The 21,391-nt window shown below is 40.9% G+C and overlaps 1 protein-coding gene across 11 annotated transcripts in view; it reads left to right on the top strand.

Annotated features, from left to right (window-relative positions):
* TRPM3 (transient receptor potential cation channel subfamily M member 3) overlaps positions 1–21,391 on the top strand; it is a 507,712-nt gene that overhangs the window by 412,311 nt on the left and 74,010 nt on the right. For 7 of the 11 annotated variants that reach the window (XM_036855285.1, XM_036855280.1, XM_036855279.1 and 4 more), the window contains 8 exons: positions 1,206–1,256; positions 8,459–8,494; positions 8,653–8,793; positions 9,951–9,980; positions 10,766–11,055; positions 11,705–11,933; positions 14,108–14,275; positions 18,984–19,124. In XM_036855285.1, the coding sequence (XP_036711180.1) occupies positions 1,206–1,256; positions 8,459–8,494; positions 8,653–8,793; positions 9,951–9,980; positions 10,766–11,055; positions 11,705–11,933; positions 14,108–14,275; positions 18,984–19,124 (1,086 nt within the window). The remainder of the gene's footprint in view (positions 1–1,205; positions 1,257–8,458; positions 8,495–8,652; positions 8,794–9,950; positions 9,981–10,765; positions 11,056–11,704; positions 11,934–14,107; positions 14,276–18,983; positions 19,125–21,391) is intronic. The other 4 variants (XM_036855282.1, XM_036855281.1, XM_036855278.1 and 1 more) reach the window with 1 other exon arrangement.

The following is a 21,391-nucleotide window of genomic DNA, read 5'->3' as shown; positions in this document are numbered from 1 at the left end:
ACTGAGAGGCCCGCGCACCGCGATGAAGAGTGGCCCCCGCATGCCGCAGCTGGAGGAAGCCCTCGCACAGAAACGAAGACCCAATGCAGCCAAAAATAAAATAATTAATTAATTAAAAGAAAAAAAAAATACATGAATACTAAAAAGAAATACAAAATAGGCCATCAGGGCTTCCCTGGTGGTGCAGTGGTTAAGAATCCGCCTGCCAATGCAGGGGACAGGGGTTCGATCCCTGGCCCGGGAAGATCCCACATGCCGCGGAGCAACTAAGCCCGTGCGCCACAATTACTGAGCCTGCGCTCTAGAACCTGCGTGCCACAAGTACTGAAGCCGGTGTGCCTAGAGCCCGTGCTCTGCAACAAGAGAAGCCATGACAATGAGAAGCCCGTGCACCGCAACAAAGAGTAGCCCCCGCTCGCTGAAACTAGAGAAAGCCTGCACACAGCAACAAAGACCCAACACAGCCAAAAATAAAAACAGATTAAAAAAAAAAAAAGGCCATCAATATGACAAAAAAAAAGTTCAACATTAAGAATTAATAAAATGAATGAAAATTAAAACAAAAAAAGAAGTTATTCATTGGCTGTCTGGAATTCAGATTTAACTAGGCATCCTGTGTTTCATCTGATATTCCTATTCCTGAAAGACAAGAGAATGGCAAACCACTTCACTTTATTCTTACCTTAAGCAAAGGTAAGGATCTTTTGCACAATGGCAGAGTTGAACAGTTGCGATGAAGACTGTATGGCCCACAAAGTCTAAGATATTAACCATCTGGCTATTTACAGAAAAAGTCTGCCAAACCCTGCTTTAGCCAGTTTCTCATTCATTATGGGCAATAAACAAGTTGCGATTGGCAGTGTGCCAAATTGTAGTTCTAATGCAGTAAACTGGCCCTTTTGTCTCCCCCTGCTGCACAACTAGCCTCTTGAATGATGTTTTGGCCCAGCTGTCAACAGAGTTGATGGCCTCCTTTGCAAAGTTTGAATCTAGAACCTCAAATGGTTTTTCTTGAGGAGCCACAATCCAAAAACCTGCCACTGTATTTGTTTAGAAAAGACAGGTACAACTGAGCAACTAGAACAAGGTTCATCTTAATGAACTTCCCCTCCGCCAGCCAGAACCCTTCCTTCCAGATCCTTGTTGCCTTGCCAATGAGAGCCCCTGACTAGCAAAACCATTTGATTCTTCTTTATTGTTTTCAGAGACATGGGCCCTCAAACACATTGTACCACTTGGTCAGGGATGTCAAAAAGGTAAGAACCCTCTCGACTGTAGGTCGGAGGCCCTGTCTTGACTGCTTCCTGTGATTAGAAAGTGCCTGTTTTGCATGAGCTGCCAGAGTATTCCTGTCCCTGCCAGACCCCCTCATTTCAGGACACAGTGTGCGTGTATGTCTTTTAACTTTGACATCTCTGCTTATGATGCAGCTGCGGTTTTATCGCCAGTCTCCATGGTTTTAGATGCTTTCATTGGACATAATGCTTTCGGATAGTGGAACCCTAGGCTTTCCCCCTATGCCGTGTGGATTTATGCCATTACCTGTATTTTTCCATGTGCTCCTCACTATTTGGGGAACTCGTTTCCATGCTATCCAACTGACCATGAAAGGTATATTTATTTACTAGCTCCTGATACAGTGTATCACTGCCACGTCTAGCATGACACAGAGCATATAGTAAGTGTAGCTCAAAAAGTCTTAGAGAAACAGAGACTACAACATATATATACATTCCATTCTGCTAACACTTTATTTTCTCCAATATATTTTTTCACATCATCAAATTTGATGGGGGAAAAAGCCAGTTGGTTTGGATCTAGTAGATTTATGCCCAATTTAAAAATGAGGAGGTTGAAACACAAGGAGGTGAGAACTGTATTGAGTGGTTAGTAAGGAGCTAGATTTAGAACTCAAATCCTTTAATAATCATAATCATAAGTAATGGTACCTAGGATTTAGTGATGACAAGGTATGTGACACTAATCCTATGTGTCTTAGCTCATTTCATCTTCACAACAAATATATGAAGTAGAGTTATTATTTTATTTTTTTTTACTATATAGTGTTATTCCCATTTATAGATAAGAAAAATGAGACACAGGGAGGTTACATTTAATCTTAACCAAGTGCTTGTTCTGCCCCATACAATCTCTTTCTGAGGTAGCTTCAGTTCTGAACCCTTGGCAGGGTTCCCAGAAAGTGATGTTTTAACACCAAAGGATAAAATAAATGGTGGCACTTCCCCTACCACATACACACGTACACACGCACACACATACCACCTACCAGTTGGTAGCAATTCTTTGCCAAAGTCCATAGGACATACTCGGAGAAAGCTACAAAGTGAGGTAAAAAGTAGAGTGCCATTCCTTCATCTCATAGGAAGTCATAGGCTAGAACTACCCTTTAGGTGTCCTGTAGCCACTTACTAATTTTTCCTTCGAAAGGCCAATCAAAGGCCCTGGGACTGATTATAATGTACCTATTAACCAGCTGGACCTTTGCTGATAATGAGTAAAGAGTACTAAAAAACCTCCTTCTGTAGGCCCTTGGGAACTTTACTCCCATCTCTGCACAACCTTACTGAAAAATTTCTCATCCGTGTGAGTGAGTGAAGCCTGTAGTTCTTTCAAAGCAAGGGAAATAGATGCTATGCCATCTGTATATTTTACCAAGATCACACCTTTCCATGGTCTGCCTCATTTCAAGCCATAAACATACCTGCCCTCAACAAACCCATTTCTCTTTTCCTCAAGTCTTCCTATTTTGTTTAATTTATCTTGGCATAAAATTGCCTGGAAACTAAACAGAAGTATCTCAGAAGATTAGATGTACACACCCAGCATGTATTCTTTGCCAAGATACTTGTTGCTCATGTTCAAAACTCAAAATGTTTTGAGTTTTTCTAAAATAATAAGTAAAATATCCCCCTCACCTTAATCTAGTCTGTGTCACTGAAGGAATTATGAGGCTTTCTGAAGAGACAGCTGTGTGCCTTTTCCCTTAGTCCCAGCCACTGGGCAGGCCAAGCCTTCATATAAAGTCACTCATCTACCTCCATCACCAAGTTTCTCAATGTCTTGCCTGATTTTCAAAGAGATTTTTGCAGTTAGATTTTAATGAATATAAATGATTGAAATCCCTCCTAATAGGTTCTCTTCCTCGTAGGACTTTGCTTTGCATATCATTTTCTTTTTTCTGAAGTTCCATTAGCTGCCTCTTACATTTGCTTACATTTAGTGGAAGGCATGTAGAGTATTTTTAAGGTAGGGTTTTCTTTAACTTCTTAGCTAAAGGTATACCTCAAAAATAATATAGACTAACAGGAAAGGACAGGATGGTAAGAATTTGGGAGGACTATCAGTTAGGAGCAGTTTTATTTTTCTTTCAAGTGTGATCCAAATACCAGAGCAAGAATATAGTTATATAAGGATTCATTTACTTACTAATTTAGTAACAGGAAAAAAATAAGAAATCACTCAGGATAGTACTGAAATGGCTTAGGAAAAATTTATCCTTTTTCTTGAGAAAAGAGACTGCCAATATGGTTGGGAGAAACAAAAGCCTATGTTTAGTTTCTTCCCTTGGGAAGAAATAGGGGCAGGAAATGCAGACTCCATTTATTTCTGTGATAAAGGTGAGTGTCTGACTATTGGAGAGCAAGAAAGAATAACAATGGTAGCCAAAGGAGCTGTAAGTGTCTATGTTTTATGGATGAAAGTAGCTAAAAATTAGGTATTTTTGTTTGTGTTTTTTTAAGAAGTGAATGAGAGAGAAATTAATATTGGTAAACATCTTCCTCAGATGGTTCCAGATGACTTCCATCAATTTATGCCAGTAAGATATACAAAATCTACAAAAACTAGGTTTAAAACGCTAAGAAAATCTTGGGCAGTTTAAACAGTTTTCAAAATTAAGAAACATAATAATTAGCATGTGCTTTGTGCTTTATGATTATAGGACTTTATGTACATATTAATTGATTTAATCTATGACAAAAGTTAATCAGTAAGTGATAAGCCCTAGTATGAAATGAATGCTGTTCAAAAATTAGAAACACAGTTCGGGACGTTAAACGTAGTGTTTGATAATATGTCTGTAAAATAAAATGTAAATAACTCTTATGAACCCAGAGAATGCATTTAGGAATTATCAGACCATCGTTAAGTTAACCAGCATATCTCCAAGTCCAACTATCCTTTGAAACCAACAGAACTGAACGTGGAGAATTACTCCCAAGCTAGTTTCAAAATCTTAAATTATTTATATCAAGGGAGAAATCTAGGAGCAATGAGGTAGAGTTAGTATCAATCAGAAATTTAAAATATCACCCAACCCAGTTCCCTGAACCTTTCTCGTGCATAAATCCATTGGATGTACCAATGCTCTCATATTAAACCAGAGTGGCCTGAGTCTGTCCGCTTTTCCATGAAATCTAACTTGCCATTTTAGTAGCTAACTGTCTGCTCAATTTGTGCCTCTGTATGTTTTAAAGTAGTAGTTTTTCTTTCTTAAATTAAATGTACTAATTCTTTAGATTGCCTCAATTATCCCTCCCCACCAAAGAAGGGTGATATTTGAGTATTATGTAAGAGTAGTGGTGAAATTATTATAACTTAAAATTCATTTATATGGGAATCAAGACCCAGAGCTTTGCCGAATTTTAAAGAAAAAGCATTTCGGACACACTTTGGGTAAAGAAAGGACATTTTCATAACTCCATCTGCTAAATTCATGCAAATTTGCAAAAGCATTCTTAATTATTAAAAGATTGGTTGCCCAGTCTACTGCCATGCCAAACACTGAGGGAATGTCCTCTTTTCCCATGAATTTTCACCAGGTTGGTCTTTTCCCCACTCTCCCTTGGTAAATCTGACAACCAGCTATCATTTTATACCTTGCATACATCAGAAGGAAACAGTATTCTTTGAAGGCTTGTTATGAGTTTCAAAGAAAAAAAAAAAGTTTCCTAAACAGCTGAAATCTGATAGTGATATCATGAGCTGACATCTGAAAAACAGAGTGCATTTAGAAGAGCAGATCTAATAAGTGAATTTAAGTTATTCTTTTAATTAAAAGACATCCTTAGGCATGGCATGGATTAAAATTTAGCCTCAGAGTAGTATCTCATGGCATGAAAAAAAGGAGACAATGTTTTCAAGTTGTAAAATTTACCTACCCATGGATCCAAGCCTCTCTATTTTACTCTGTGGATCAAATTATTTGAATCCTGTGGCTTCCTATGTGTTGTTAAGGCATGAAATGGGAAATAAGTGTTCAGACTTTACCAGTTACCAAAGTAATTACCAAAAAATGGGAGCAGGGAATAACAGAAACAGCAGGCAGAATGAATATTACTCCAGTATATTGACTTCTTGTTCGAAAAGGAGCCAAGCAAAGGAAGACTCCTCCAGAGGTTTTTGGACATTACCTGTGGAATATGAGGGGGCATTTTTCTCTGCTTTTTTTTGAAGGAGGTGGATGTTATGAGCACAAGCCCATCCCTGTCTAACCCTTTACCCTCCCTTTTCTCTAAGCCTCCATCTCTACTAACCAAATTCCAGCAGATTATTAGAAACTGCATCAACTCTGGAAGCTCTGGACAGGGGTCTTTGCCCAGGGACCTGGCAGCATAGAAATAAGAGCAGCCTTCCAGGTAGTGATCAAACAACTGGACCTTTAGAAACAGACAGGACCTTATAAGTAACTATGTCCACATTGCCTGTTTTCGGAGCATGAATTGAAGTACAGAGAGAGAACCCTCATTGCCTTGTGTTAGGTGACCATTGCCCCCGTTGTAGTCAAACAGAAATCAGGCCAGTTCCTTTCAGGCCGTCACTCAAAGCTCAGTAACCCAGAATGGTCACAGAATCTTTTCTCCTACTTCAGACCAGATCATACAAAAATCACTCCAAAATAATCAAGCTTTATATAAGAAATTTCTAGGAAAAGAAGATTCCAGCACCTTCTTTGGTAGTATGTAAGCCTATCAGCCCTTTATGAATTTGCATAAAATTTTGCAAAACAATGTTGCCAATGTTTGCTGAACATTTGCAAAAAGTGTTGCCCCTCTAAAATTTTTGTTTATTTTGAATTTTACTATTATCACTTTCCTGACAACCCACTCTTACAGAGACCTCAAAAGCATAAATATTGCCATTCAATATTGGTCTTCAGGCAATATTGGTTCTTCTTGTTAGAATTCAAACTGATGTTCACACATAGGTTTCTCAAAAGGAAATATACAGGTGTTAGGCTCACTATTACCCACGTTTTAAATTTGCAAAATCGTTACAAGACTAAAAATAGGCACAAATTCATAGACCCACTATGATTGTTGTTCAGTAGCATCACAATAAACCTTTTGGGGATTTTTCTGAAACCTGGTACTTGAGCATTACAGGCCATAAAGGGCATGGAGTTCAGCCCCTTTTACAGGGAAGAAAACTGAGGCCTTGAGGGAAAGTGGATGATTTGTGAAGCATGGACAGAGTCCAGAGCAACTGACTCGCAGCCAGTGCTCTTTCCCCTGCCAGCTTCACAGTGCCAAGGAAAATAGCACAGATGGGGTGAGCCTCCTCTGGAGGTCATCCGTGTAGGAGCAAAATGCACAGGAGATGAGGCTGACCCAGATGTGCCCAGAGAAGCTCTGGGGCTCTTCTACTCTTGAAATAATAGCCTTGCCTAACCGTCCAGTAAGAGCCAGACAATACAGAAAGTGCAGTCTTGTTAACCTGCCCAAAATAATGGAGAAGAAGTGTGGCACAGGTAATATTTTTAGATTCAGTTTAATGTTTATGGAAAGGACAATACATAAAAAGTTACTACCTTAAAATAAATCTCTAAGTTCCCTTTTAAAGAAGTCAGACAATTGGTCTTTCTTGATAACCTGAGGATAGCTGGGGCTTTCCCACCCAGGAGTGACTCATAAACTGTAACTAGTTAGTTGTTACTGAGAACATAATACTGAAGAACCCCAAACTGAGACTTGATCCCAAATACATTGATTAATTTCAGTGTTTTACTTATTCACATTTTTAACCAAAAAAAAAAAATCTTGAATGCCTACCATACACCAGGCATTGGGAATACAAAGATAAATAAAACAATTAAAAATATGAAGTTATAGGTTTGATGGCAGGATACAGTGGGCCACCTGTAATGCTGAATACCTTTCAAGTGATTGCTGTTGACATAGGAAAGCTGATAAGGATAACTGAAAACCTACCTTCAGTTAATAAAACTACATAAGCTAATTTCCTAGTGATAATGATTACCTTCATACACTATGAATTTCCCAATTCTGCTGTGTAATCCCACCTGAACTTTATTTAGTAGACCTCAGAATCACCTGGACAGCTCACAAAGTGCATAGAGTCTTATACTCGAAGCAGGATAGTGTCCAGACCTTTGCATTGTCACCAAGTTCCTCAGATGGTTCAGATGCCACAAAGTTGGAAAACCACCACTGTTATGAGCCACTTCTGTGAAGTGGCAGGAATCTCACACAGCATCCTGGATGGATCCTCCATTAAAGACAAACCCCAAAGTGGACAAAGCCCTCAGGCCCCTCCATAATGTATCTAAGAATGCAGTGTGCCAGGCTTCCAACACGGTGTGGTACCCCTGCCATTCATGGTATAGAGCACACTTCCGCATCAGGGAACTAAACCAGACAGTGAGACTTGATCAGTTGTACCCTTTGGAACTCACTGTGAGCTCAGAATTTCCCACAAACAGAACTAATTCTTCCTGGACCTAACAAAACAAGGATTTTCCTCAGACCCTATAGAGCTCCCTTTTGAAGTAGAAACCAGTAATGAGCAGATAATAATAAAAACTCTTGTTTTTGCATCTATATGTACAACATTAAACTTATACCATAGCTCTAGGTCCTTAAGAAGCACTATTCTCTGAAAGAAAATATGAAAAACCTCTTTAATTCTGAGAAAATAAACATTCCGTTGATAAAACTTCTCTTATTTCACCCCTCTTTCTCTTTAAACACAGGGGATGTTCATAAAGGGCTTTGTCATGACATCCATCCTGATCTCCTTTTATTAAAAAGGTGCCAATTTTTAAAAAAAGTTTAATAGAAGTTTTGTATAAACGATATTTGAGCTCTCAACATATTTCACCTGATGCAGTCCCTGGTAATCACAATCATCTTCTGGAAGGAGTCTTCATTTAGTGAGTGTGAAGAAATAAATGATCAGCAAGAGGACAGTAACAGGCCTGGGTCAGAGGCAGAGCAGCGAGAGGGTCCAGGGGGAGTATCTGGGGAACATAGTTCCTAGTGGCTGGGAGTGGTAGAATTTGCCATGTCTAGCCTTGTGTTTCTTTCTGCTACACTGGTGTTTTTTTCTCCCCAGCTGAAGACTTGAATAAATATTTTGATTTTCTGTTATTGCCGACGATTACTGCATCTTCTTATTTAACTTATGTCTTCTTTCCAAGCGAGAATATCCAGGTTTCGGTTGGATCTATTTTAAGGTGAATTGATTAACCAGAATAATAATACATTCATATGTTTCTTTTTTAATTATTATTATTATTTTACTCTAAAATAGTTACAAAACACATGGAATAGAATCCCTAGTAAACCACGCTGTCTTTTGGATGTGTCTGTTTGTTCCGTTCTTCCCTGATAGGGGAACCTGCCCCCAGACTACAGAATCAGCCTGATAGACATTGGCCTGGTGATCGAGTACCTGATGGGAGGGGCTTATCGCTGCAACTACACGCGCAAGCGCTTCCGGACGCTCTACCACAATCTCTTTGGACCCAAGAGGGTGAGGCTGGCAGCAAATTCCATTTCCTGGACTCCGGGGAGGACTAGTGTGCAGTAGATTTGGAGTGTGGCTACTTTGTCATCTCCAAGGGGAGATCAGATGACAAGGCAGTTGCCCTGCCTCTTCTTCCCTCTGCCATCAAATCTGTTTAAAAAAGAAGAAAGAAAAAAAGGAATATACTGGGTGTTACACTTCTTTCTTTTCCTCACTAGATCCAATTCAAACCAGAAACTGGCATTGAAAGTGAACCTTTTTTAGCTTTTCTACATGCTATGAATTGAGATGACATGCTCAACTTCTAAATAAGTCATTTTGTATATTAAAAAAGTAATTTTTCTCATTTAAAAAAAGTGAACCTTAATGGTCAGAGAATAGTAATTATATTCAAATAATCTTATTATCTACCTCATCAGTTTTCAAGGTTTTTGGTCTTGGGATCTATTTATACCTTAAAAAATTATTGAGGACCCCCCCAAAGCTTTTTATCTATATGAGTTCCATCTTGTTCTATAATTTGCTGAGTTGCCTTCTCTTCCGTCTTGGTCTGTGCCTGTTTTGCACATCCCCAGCGTCACCAGTGGTGCTACTGTGTGTGCTTACACTTTCCATGCCATTGAGTGCCTTTTGCCGTCCGCACATGCCCCTCTGGTCCCACTCACCCTGCTCTACTGGACAGCAGCAAAGAGAGATAGCCAGCATGAAGCATCTCAACATATAGTATTTCTGAATAATATCCCAAGTCTCCAGATAATAGAGGTCTTTCAGAGGTTTGGGAAACATCTCATGGTTTGACTGAATGTCTCATTGTTCACTCAAGTGCTTGATGTCATGGAGAGGTCGGCCTAGCGGGATGGTTTTAGGATGATGGAAGAAATCTTGGTCCACAAAAGAGATTATAAACCTGCAGGCTCTACCCTTGGGCAATCTCATTATGCCTCTCCAGTTTCCTAATTTTCTGTAATTCACCAAAATCACTAAATCCCTAATTCTTTTAGAATTTCTATAAAGAGTTTCCCCTGTGGTATTTTATTTAGTGAAATGAATAAATGCTGTATGGTACAATAGATTTGTTCCATTACCTGTTTAAGATACATTAGGATTCTTTTCTTACCTCTGTAAAGAAAGATCTAACTTTGTGCATAACATTTTTTTAACAGCCCAAAGCCTTGAAACTGCTGGGAATGGAGGTAAGTGTTTGCTCAAATTATTAGTGTCAATTGTTTATTCTCTTTATTAAACATTTCAAAATATATATATAAGTTCATTCCAGTGGTAGGGCTTAGTACATGTTTCTAAAATAAGGAGGTGAAATTTTTTCCAGTGTCGAGGGGGCAGGTCACAGTAGCTTTGAAAATTCTATCATGGGGTTATATTAGCATTGCAAACAAAAAAATAAATCCTATTTGAAGTACTGACTTGAAAACCAAGAAAGCATATAAATTCCAGTAAGTGAAATCTATTCATGGGTGCTTACAAATGGCAACAGATCCAAAAACCAGAAATTCTTCACAAATGCATCTAATGAAGTATTCAGAAACTCAAGATAGATTATCTGTCTCCCATCTTCTGTTCATGTGGTTATTATCGTATATCCAAGTGCAAGTATAGGATGTCCTTGTCCTTTCAGCAGAAAGGGTAGTGCTGTCCATCATGAGGTACAACTAACCCTACTTGTAGAGGAAAAGAATGGACAAAAGTTAAAAAAAAGCCCATTAAAAAATACTGTTCTAAAATTAAAGTATAACACTGACATGTTCCCATAGGACTGTGCTTATGCATTTATTATAACTTGTTTTAAAGTTAGGCATGCAGGGGCTTGTGAGTTCTTTTAGAATAGAAGCTAGGAAAAGATAGTTCATTTTTTCTGTATCTATCCCAGAGCTGGGCCAGTAGTAGACATCCAAGAACTATTTACTGAATTGAATGGATTCATTTCTAACTCCATCTCTATGTTTTTTCCCTAAAATTACAGGATGATGTTCCCTTGAGGCGAGGACGAAAGACAACCAAGAAGCGTGAGGAAGAGGTGGACATTGACTTGGATGACCCTGAGATCAACCACTTCCCTTTCCCTTTTCATGAGCTGATGGTGTGGGCCGTCCTGATGAAGCGGCAGAAGATGGCCCTGTTCTTCTGGCAGCACGGCGAGGAGGCCATGGCCAAGGCCTTGGTGGCCTGTAAGCTCTGCAAAGCCATGGCCCACGAGGCTTCTGAGAACGACATGGTCGATGACATCTCCCAGGAGCTGAACCACAACTCCAGGTTGGACAGCCTAGCAAATGGCGTGGTCAGGGGAAGAGAAGCGAAGGTGGTCCCCAGATACAGGTTTTTTGAGCTATCCAGTACTTCAAGGGGAGACAGAATCAACCCAATGGTGCACACAGAGGGTGGACACAAACAGTTAACATTTACAGTGCACAGTGCTAGATACAGAGGTACATACAGATACATAGATTTCATTTCACCCTCTCAACTGCCTCAAGAGGTAGGTCCCTTATGATGCATACTTTACACCTGAAGAAAATGAGACTCAGAGAATTTAAGTAACCTGTCCAAGATCACACACTTGTGGTTGACAAGGCCCAGTTCGGAACTGAGGTCTGTCACACTTAAGAAGACATACTGCACTCTGAGTTTTGGGTCTGCCTTCTGCATCCATATGCCTTGAACTGGGGGCCTTGAGTGCAGGGATTGTGCTTCATTTGACTTACACCCCCAGTTCTAAACATGGTATCTGGCACACAGTGGGTGTTGGGTGTTGGCTGAATGAATGAATGAACAGACTAGACCCCATAAGGAACAACTAGACCACTCAGCGACCACCCTTTGTGGCTTGGCCAGTGGGTCCCCACTTTCATCATCTAAGTCTCCAAGATGGCCAAAAGACAGTTCCTCACATTCTCTCATTCAGGGACTTTGGCCAGCTGGCCGTGGAGCTCCTGGACCAGTCCTACAAGCAGGATGAGCAGCTGGCCATGAAACTGCTGACGTATGAGCTGAAGAACTGGAGCAATGCCACATGCCTGCAGCTCGCGGTAGCTGCCAAGCACCGTGACTTCATCGCACACACATGCAGCCAGATGTTGCTCACGGACATGTGGATGGGTCGGCTCCGGATGCGCAAGAACTCAGGCCTCAAGGTCAGTGAGTCCAGAAGGCCCTGTTGGCTATGAGGACCAGAGGGCTGGTGGGAGCTTTCCAAGCCAAATCTGCAGTGGTAGTAGGCATTCTCTTAACTCGGGAGGGTGGTTCTAAGCCCCAACTGTGCATCAGAATCTTCTGTATAATGGGTTGTTTTTTTGAATACAGAGACGAGGGCCTACCCCAAATTCTGCTAAATCAGAACCTCTAGAGATGGCATGCCTAGACAGTAATATTCTCAGAAGATCCAAAGGTGATGGTCACACACAAGTACCATAGGAGGTATCATTTGCTCTGTCACAAGCCATGCTGCACCAGGAGACACTTAACTTAGGCAACCTTTCACCTCCATGCGAGCCTGAACGCCTTGGCCCCTCCTTGGCACCATAAAGAGACATTGGCTCTTATCAGCTGTACTTTAGAAATTTTTTAAATGAAATAAAAATGAGATAGATTTATATGTAAAGATGTTGCTAGGTAATCCTGATCTATTCTTCATTGAAGGAAAACAAGTTGCAGACCAATATGTAGAGCCTGAGTCCATTTCTTTGGTTTTTTTAAAGCATGTACATGTATAGTTCTATTGTACCACTTCATTTTAAAAAAAAAAAAAAATAGAAAGGATACACAGTAAATTGTTTGTAGTGGTTATCCCTGGGGTTGAAAGTATAAGAAATAGGATAATAAGTGGCTTTTGATTTTTTGTTTTCTTCAGTGTTTTACAAGGAAAACATTAAACTTAGAGAATTTTTTAAAAGGCAAAAAAAATGGGAAGGGAAGATGGAAAGAATGTTTTTAAATGCTCTATCTGTTTAGAGTCTGTGGCTGTTACAACTGAAGCCAGCCAGGCTTATACTTACCTAGAACTACCTGCTCTAGGTAACTCTGAGGTCAGCCCAAAACAAAAGGGCCACCAGACCAGAGCAATCTGCTGAGGCCACCCTGATTGAACCAGCAACCCTCCCCGACTCCACCCTTTCCGTGGGCTCTCGGCCCAGAGTCACAGAAGGGTTCCATGAAGTGGGTCATGGGCATCCCATCACTACACTGCAAACAACACCAAGCCTGGCTCTCAGCTCTGAGGACAGGGTGTCATGTCCCCTGAAGACTGCCAGGCATGCCACCTGAGCGTTCCCAGGCCTGCCAGGCACCCTGAGTCAGGGTCACCACTCTCCCCTTTCCCTTAGCTGCTCTCAAGTCCCTGGGCACTCGAGCACAGGCTGTCCCTGCCTCATTACTTGAGGATCATTTTTACTTATCCTTCATGGCCTCTCTTAGCCCCTCACCTTGGTATACTTTCTTCAGGGAGGGTTGTATTCAGAAGCCTTGTACACAGAACCATTTTAGGACGGAGGGAAGAGGTGAGAGAAGATTTAGGGAACACAAATCAGATGTCAGTATTATCATTCAGAAACTTGGTCCCTGGAAATAGAGAATGAAATTATTGCCCTCTCATGAGAAAAGCCAATGAATTTAGTGTCATCACGTGGAGATTTAAGCATGTGGTTTATAATGAGAGAAATACAATGCAGAGCCTCCTGGGGCATTTGTGCAGAGGGATTCTCATAGTGATGCAGAGCCCACGTGTGTGTGTGTGTGTTTCTGTTGGATAGTAGCAAATGCTGAGGGATGCTCTAAAATGAATACCGTTTTCCTACATGGACTTTCTCAAGGTCAACTTAGGACAGTATTTTTTACGGAGATAACCAGATGACACATAATCAATTCCACTTGGCATATTAATAAATAAATGCCAATGGACATAAGTATGAACTGATTTCACAAAGTGCCATCAAGTGACTAAATGGGAATCTGAATTTTTTCCCATTTTTGCCTTGGGTAGAATCTTTTTCCTCCGTTTCCCTCATGCAAAGTAGGTGTTAATTGGACAAGATGTATTTGGGTAAGATGCTTTGTTTCTCCAAAATCAGACTGAGCTACTGTGAGTTAACAGTTAACAGTTCCCAGTCACGTGGGCAGAAGTGACCCTCTTAGCATGGATGTTCTTAGTTACTCAGATATGCAGGTCCCCACTGTGGGCACAGCCAACACTCATACACCCTCACATCACACACACACAGACCCCACCCCCCAGGCTCTCTGATTCTAAGCAACCACCCTTATCTTAATCCTTTAAATGTGATTATTATTATTATCATTATTATTACTTTAGGTAATTCTGGGAATTCTACTTCCTCCTTCAATTCTCAGCTTGGAGTTCAAGAACAAAGATGACATGCCCTATATGACTCAGGCCCAGGAAATTCACCTCCAAGAGAAGGAGCAAGAAGAACCAGAGAAGCCCACGAAGGAAAAAGACGAAGAGGACATGGAATTGACAGTAAGAAAAAAATATGCAGTTATTGTCAGAGGGGAGAACCCCTAATCCACCTCTCCCATGGATATGGCTTAAGATTTAATAACTCTTGAGGTCAGCCTCCCACCAGGTACTTTCATTTAAGTATTGAGACCAGGTTATTATAAAAGTGTCCTCTCGGGGACTTCCCTGGCGGTCCAGTGGTTAAGACTCTGTGCTTCCAATGCATGGGGCACGGGTTTGATCCCTGGTCGGGGAACTAAGGTCCCACATGCCGCATGGTGCAGCCAAGAAAAAATAAGTGTCCTCTCTGTACACAAATAACATAACTAAAGGGACTGATTCTAATCCTTCAGCCAGGTAAGTGGCACTCAACAACCCAATGAAATTCAGAAGCAAGACACCCTGAATTTTCCAAACAGGCGATACTTTATAAACAACAGGTGATGTGGCAGTCTTAGCACACTAAGAAGGAAAGGGAATCTGATTTGGGAGCAGCTGGCTCCACTGAGCTGGAGCCGTTGTGCTGATCAGAAGCTAAGCCTTTATCTGTCTTCGAGGTCAGGCTCACAAATACAGCACTAATTGAATTTGGAGGTTTGTATGGAAGGCTTTTATTAGCTCTTCCTGGTATAATTATAGAGCATGGATGGTTTGTTCTGTAGGGGGAATGGGGCAGCTGGGCATGGGACAGCTTCCTGCAACCCCTGCTGGAGCAGCATGACTACCACTGGATTGTATCCAAAGTCTAAAAACATCACATGCTATTAAAGGGACAAACAAGGCTTCAGAGCTTTGGAGACATAAGGCAACAGCTCCATAGGACTTCCTGGGTACCCCCCACCCTCCCCACCACCCTGACCAATTACCGTGATGAGCCAGAAGAAGCTGTTTGGGGAAAAAGCAAAAAATTGGTTTTGCTCAGGTGACAAAAGGCCTTGGCATTATTATCCTAAGTGGGACCACCCTGCGAATTTTTTTTCCTCCAGATAAACACTATTTCCCTCAGTAGGTCCTTCCTAAAGATCTATTTGCAGGCACATTCCCAGCCCCAAGTACAACAGGGGGTATGCATCGGGCCACTCTTTGGATTGATTAATCATTCACTGCTTTTGACTCACTGAGTTCAAGTCCTATGTTTGCTTTCAATTTCAGGATCCTTATATAAATTAGTGGAGGAGTCGGCTTCCCTCTATGACAGGATCAAATGACTGTCTTCCCTAAAGAACTTACCATAATTTTGGCCTCTGAACCCCTTCAAGGATAGGAAATGATATTTTGATCATTAGCAGAAACGTTGGTAGTAGTAATACCAAATCTTTATTGAATGCTTCAGCAGAGGGGTAAAGAGTGTGCGCTCTGGAGCCAGAATCCTGCCCTGTCACCTACTTGCTGTGCAACCTTGGGCACAGTTTCTTAACCTCTAACATGGGAATAATGACATTATTAGTATTACTAGCTGACAGGTACATGTAAACTATGTAAAAAGTGTACATGTAACTAATGTAGACTGGTGCCTAGCACATGGTAAATGTTTGCTAATATTGCTATAATGGTGCTAAATGCTTAACCGTACACTTACTCATGGAATCGTCACAACAAGCCCACGAGGTAGATACTATTGTTATACCATTTTATAGATGAGGAAGCTGAGACTCAAGAGAGGTTAAATGGTCCAAGGTTACCCACCTAATTAGTTGCAAAGCCGGGATTAGAACCCAGGCATGCAGACTCCACTGGCCATGCTTTTACCTGATAAACCTAAGGGATGCAAAGAATTTCTTCCTAGTCTCAAATGTAGGAGCTCAGCTGGTTTGGTCCACCACGTAGTAGAAAGAATCCAATAGGGATGCATGGGCCTCCTGTGTCAAGTATGACATGGCCTTGACATTGGTGTACATCCTAGGAAGTCTCAAAGAAGGAACCTAGGAAGGTAGCCAGAAGCTAAAGCAGTATTCTTTCTGGTTGGGTCTCAAGGAAGATAACAAAAGAGGCAGCTGCCTCTCCTGCTCGGTCCAGAGTTTTGAGGATCTGATCTTTCAAGAAGCCACAATAAAAGATGCATCTCTGGACTAAGAGCAAAGTCTACTTCCCAAAGAATAGCCCCTGCCATTGTCTACTGAGAACCCAAGTAGAAGACACTACAACAGCATTACTGCCTGAGCTGATTCTCCACAGGCTGAAACAGCAGGGAGAAGGAAAGGAAGGAAAGGACTTATGGGCTGGCAAAGTCAGGGTTGGACAGCACTTGTTTTTAAGGTGGCACTTTCTTTGACCCTAATGACAAATTCTGTTACTGCTGGACCACTGGTCTCAGCTCACCCCAGACAGGATTGGAGAATGCAGCTTGTTGACAACTCCACTCCCTTCATAGCATTGATATTTGAGCTTCTGTGTTAAATCAGTATATCCTCTCTTGGAATGGAACATTTTCCCTTGGCCCTTCCAAAATTATACATGAAACATCAGCCTCAGTTTGCTTCACTTTAGTAGCCTTTAATAGCTTAGTTCACCTCAAAGGATCTTTCCCGGACTTGACATCTGTGTCTAGCCAGCAAAGATTCTGAAATCCATATTGTGCAGTCATGTCTGTATTTGACCCTGTTACAATCTGCCTTAAGAAATGTAGGCTAAGGAAATGTTTGACTACTGGGAAGAGAAATCAACAAAATCAGCAAGTTAAGCTGGAATTAATGAAATGTCGAAAATGCTTTACTTAAACCATGAAAGACAAGCCTCTTAAAAGTGCACTCACTTTGAAATATTTTTGAACAATAAAGGCAAAATAGATTGTTCTGTTTTTCCCTTTGTTTTACCTGCCTTGCTAGGTAAGTGTCTTGAATTTTGCCTAATAAAGCCTCAACACATCCACAGACCCAGGGCATTGTTACAACTCTGTTGGGAAAGCCACCATCCCTAGAGGTTACCCCAAGATGCCATTCTCCAAGATGCCTAAAACCCTCCAAGCTGCCTTTACTCTCATCTAATTGTGTACCCAAATGGTCTTGTATTATTGAGCATATAAATAAGCAGAATAGAAGTAGGATAATTATGTTACATATATTATAAATTATAGAAGATAAATATCATGAACTTCAGAGTTTCCTGAGGTCGATGATCGATATTTATAGAACCCTATTGCTGTCTAGTGTGCTATATCCATCACAAAGATTGACTCAGCTCACTGATCAAAATAAATTCTTAGATAGGCCATAGTATGGAATCTTACCTATTCATTAGTTCAAGGTACTTTTCCAGCCAGAGAGTCCATAAAGGAATGGAAGTTACCCTTTCCCGAAATCCAATGGTTACAGGTAAATCATTTGTGATTGTTACATATTTGAGTAAAGTGGATATTTGAGGCAATGACAAAAATAGTTGAAACTAATATATCTATATTGTGGGTAAGGTAGTTTGAAACCAGAATTATCTAGTGGTTGTCTCTGTTATCAACTTCAAGGTAAATTATTTTGGTAATTAGATCTTCAACTTTAAACCCATATTCCTATACTTTTTCTTCCCCCAAATCCTTGTCTGTCTTCAGTAGTTATAAGGTTTTACCCTGTTCTCACACTTAATAAAAATTTCATTTCCCAAACATTGTAAAACTAACCTTGCTTAGAACAATATGGAAAGAATTAAAGCCAATAAATTATGCTGTAATAGGTGCCTAATATCACACTTCTTTTTTTCTTGTGAGAGATCCCAACTAGATCATTTCAGTCACGAGTATCCGAGAAAGTCTTAGTTCACTTTAAAGACCAGCTCATCTTTACCGAGCACTTATTACGTTCCAGATGCCGATTGATTTGTAAACCAACCCTCTATCAGGTGCTATTACTTATTTTACAGTTAAAGAAACTAAGTCTCAGAGAGGTTAAAAGAGTTGCCCAAGGTGCCACAGATTCTAAGTGTCCAGGGTAGGACCCAGTCCCTTTCTGAGTATGTCCGCTTTTTCTCAAGTTCTGCCTTTTTTGTGATGTTTAATTGTTGTTGCCGCTTCTCCTGTCAGAAATGAGGAGGAAATAGTGAATTCTTAAGGAGATCTGCAACAGCTTGGGAGATGAGGGCCTTTTCTGGTCAGGCCTGACTTCTAGTCCCATCTGGTTGACTCTGCCATGCAGAGGAAGGCCGTGTGCCCAGGAATCACCAAACTAGCACCAGCAGTAATTCAGGCTTTACAGGGTTTGAAATCGGGGAACCGAGGCATATGCCTAAGAGTTGGGTAGATATTCCTAAGTTCAGGCACTACAGATAACTTAACCTCTTGAATATTCAACACCTTTGGATAAATAAGGTATTACTAGTCCAATTTACCCTTGACTTAAGAGTCATTAGCATGAGTAGAGAACCCAGACCTGCCTGTTTCACAGTATATAAAGGGAGAGAGGGGTTGGGAGGAATGACAGATTCCTGGCCTCTCCAGGTTACGCTCTTTCTCTCAGAACTCTGGGTATCTTCCAACAGCTCATCTTCCAGAGGTTCCAGGCTGGAAGAGAAGAGAATGGTCAAGAAATATCCCTAAGGCCTTCCATCCCAGGGAAAGGGTACATAGATTCTATGTATAATGCAAATGCACACTTAGGGAAGGCACAATCTCTAAATCTCTGGGGGCCCTGAACAAAGCTCTTAGGTTCTATGAACACACTTTCCCCATCTATAAAATGAGATACATGTTGAAACATGTTCTGCAGAACCCTGCTGTGACGGTATCGGTTCTCTTCCACTGTAGGCAATGTTGGGACGAAACAACGGGGAGTCCTCCAGGAAGAAGGATGAAGAGGAGGTTCAGAGCAGACACCGGTTAATCCCCCTGGGCCGAAAAATCTATGAATTCTACAACGCACCCATTGTGAAGTTCTGGTTCTACACTGTAAGCATCTTTCCTTTTCTCCTTTTCTTAAAGGAGACAAGGCCACAAAGAGCCAATGTCAGTTTCTCACACACCTGGGTGGTTTCTTCTACAAGTCATTATATAAAGACCATACAGGCAGGAATAATGGCTCTATGACCTTGCTTTTTCCTATAGCTTTGCAAGATTTGTGGAGTTTGTGAGGCAGCTTCCACAGCTTCTACATTTCTCCTCCTTGCAGAAAATAAAGGAAATGGTAAAAGTGAGAACTAGCAGAAATAGAGGTGAGATGAATATGAGTCTAGTCTAGAAGGGAAATAGAGGTCCTTCTACAAAACGCTTCCTGTTCTGGATGGACGAGCAATGGATCAGAGTTGCCCATTTTAGACACCAGTCCTGGGTTTGGGGGGACATTTGGTGGGTAAGGGCTGAGCAGAGTGTTAGAAGGAAAACCACGAAAGATGGGGATCAGAAGTGTGTAATTACTCCCAATCCGGTATGTCATCAAACAACCTTTCTTGCTCTGACATGGTTAAACAACATGCTAACCAAAGCAGCAAAAAACATGCAAAGCAACCTACAATCACAGCAAATACTGTCCAGTAAGCACACCCTGCAAATATTTTCTGCCCACAAGATAAAAGATTATCCCTGAAATAGCCTCCTCATATGGGAGAAATGGCCTGTCTGCCCCCGTTTTTCATGATATTTTAAGCTTAAGGTGAGCTTTGACCCAGGTCGTCTCTGCTGCTCTCCAGCCAACAGTGGAGCTGTGCCAGATGAAAGATAGTGCATCTGTATTTTTGGCCTTTTTCACAACCAGCTCCACACCAGTCACTTGAGTCAGCAACAGGATAGTCTGAGTCTGAGGCCGAGATGACGCAAATGACCAGATGAGGTCCTTTTTGTGTGGTCCTGTATGCTAACACTCAACGCTGGCTTTCAGCCAGGCTTTCCCAACCTCAGCACTATTGACATGTGGGGCGGAATGATTCTTTGTTGAGGAGGGCTGTCCATGCGCAGCAGCATCCCCGGCCTCTGTCCACTAGACGCCAGTAGCAGTGTCCAGCCCCCAAATAGGACAACCAAAATGTCTCCAGACATTGCCACATGTCTCCTTGTGGGGTAAAACTGCCACAAGCTGAAAACCACTACTTCAAAGTTTGTTCTTCAAAGAGGATGGGAAATTATTAAAATACAAATATGACTTTTTTAGTGAGGTAAAAATTTAAATTTAAAGTTTAAATTTATTAACATTAAAAAAATCCTTCCCCCCCCCAAAAAAAATAACTAAGGCATACAGAAATCATTTCTGTTTATCTATTGCATGCAGATATACACTATTTTTACCTTGCAGAAAACAACAGAGTGGTGGCAAACATGGACTTTGGAGTCAGACAGCCTAAGTAGAAATCCTTTCTGGGCCTCTTTATTATTGTGTGACCTTAAGCAAGTTACTTTAGCACTACGTTCCCAGTTTTCTTAAGATGGGGATAGTAATAGTACCTACTTTATAAGGTTTGGTAAAGATTAAATGTGTTGAAATATATAAGCACTCAGAACAGGGCCTGGAACACGTAAGCACAATATAAATGTAACTGTTGTTATTCCTAGGCTGGTCCCATTGCAGAGCAACGGTCAGTGTTTTATTCATCCACCCAGTCAATAATGATAAACTATCATTTACTGAATACTTACCTTTCTCTTATATTAGACTGCTTTAATTGTCTGGGACGGAGCGAGGCAAACTAAAGCTCACAGGCCAGACCCAGCCCACTGCCCATTATTGTGGCCTGTGAGCTAAGAATGTTTTTTACATTTTTAAAGAGTTGAAATAAAATCTACTGAAGACTAATTTGTGACACATGAAAATTACATGAAATTCACATGTAATTCATGTGTCCATAAATAAAGTTTTACTGGAATACAGCCAAACTCATTCATTTACCTACAGTCTGGGTGCTTTTGTGCTACAACTGTTGAGTTGATTACTTGCGATAGAGACCATCTGGCCCACAAAGCCTTAAAAATTATCTGGTCCTTTACAGAAAATGTTTACAGACTCCTGATCTAGAGCATGAAAGAAACCAGTAGTAGTATCAAGAATTATCTATCACCTTTACAAATAGAATACTAGCTTCTCTTATCCTTCCAAGGCATCTCTTTTTTTCTTTGTCTGAGTTCAGTATTAATTTTACTTCCTTGATTCCTCTAGTCCCCATTTACTTAGTTGAGGCAGTTTGTTAGCCAAGAATGTTTTTAAATCACAAATGCCTTGGCCAGTGGTT

The sequence above is a fragment of the Balaenoptera musculus genome, chromosome 6 (assembly GCF_009873245.2).
Source record: "Balaenoptera musculus isolate JJ_BM4_2016_0621 chromosome 6, mBalMus1.pri.v3, whole genome shotgun sequence".
Classification (NCBI taxonomy): domain Eukaryota; kingdom Metazoa; phylum Chordata; class Mammalia; order Artiodactyla; family Balaenopteridae; genus Balaenoptera; species Balaenoptera musculus.
Note: the sequence above shows the minus strand (reverse complement) of the source record. Positions and strands in the feature narration are given on the sequence as shown.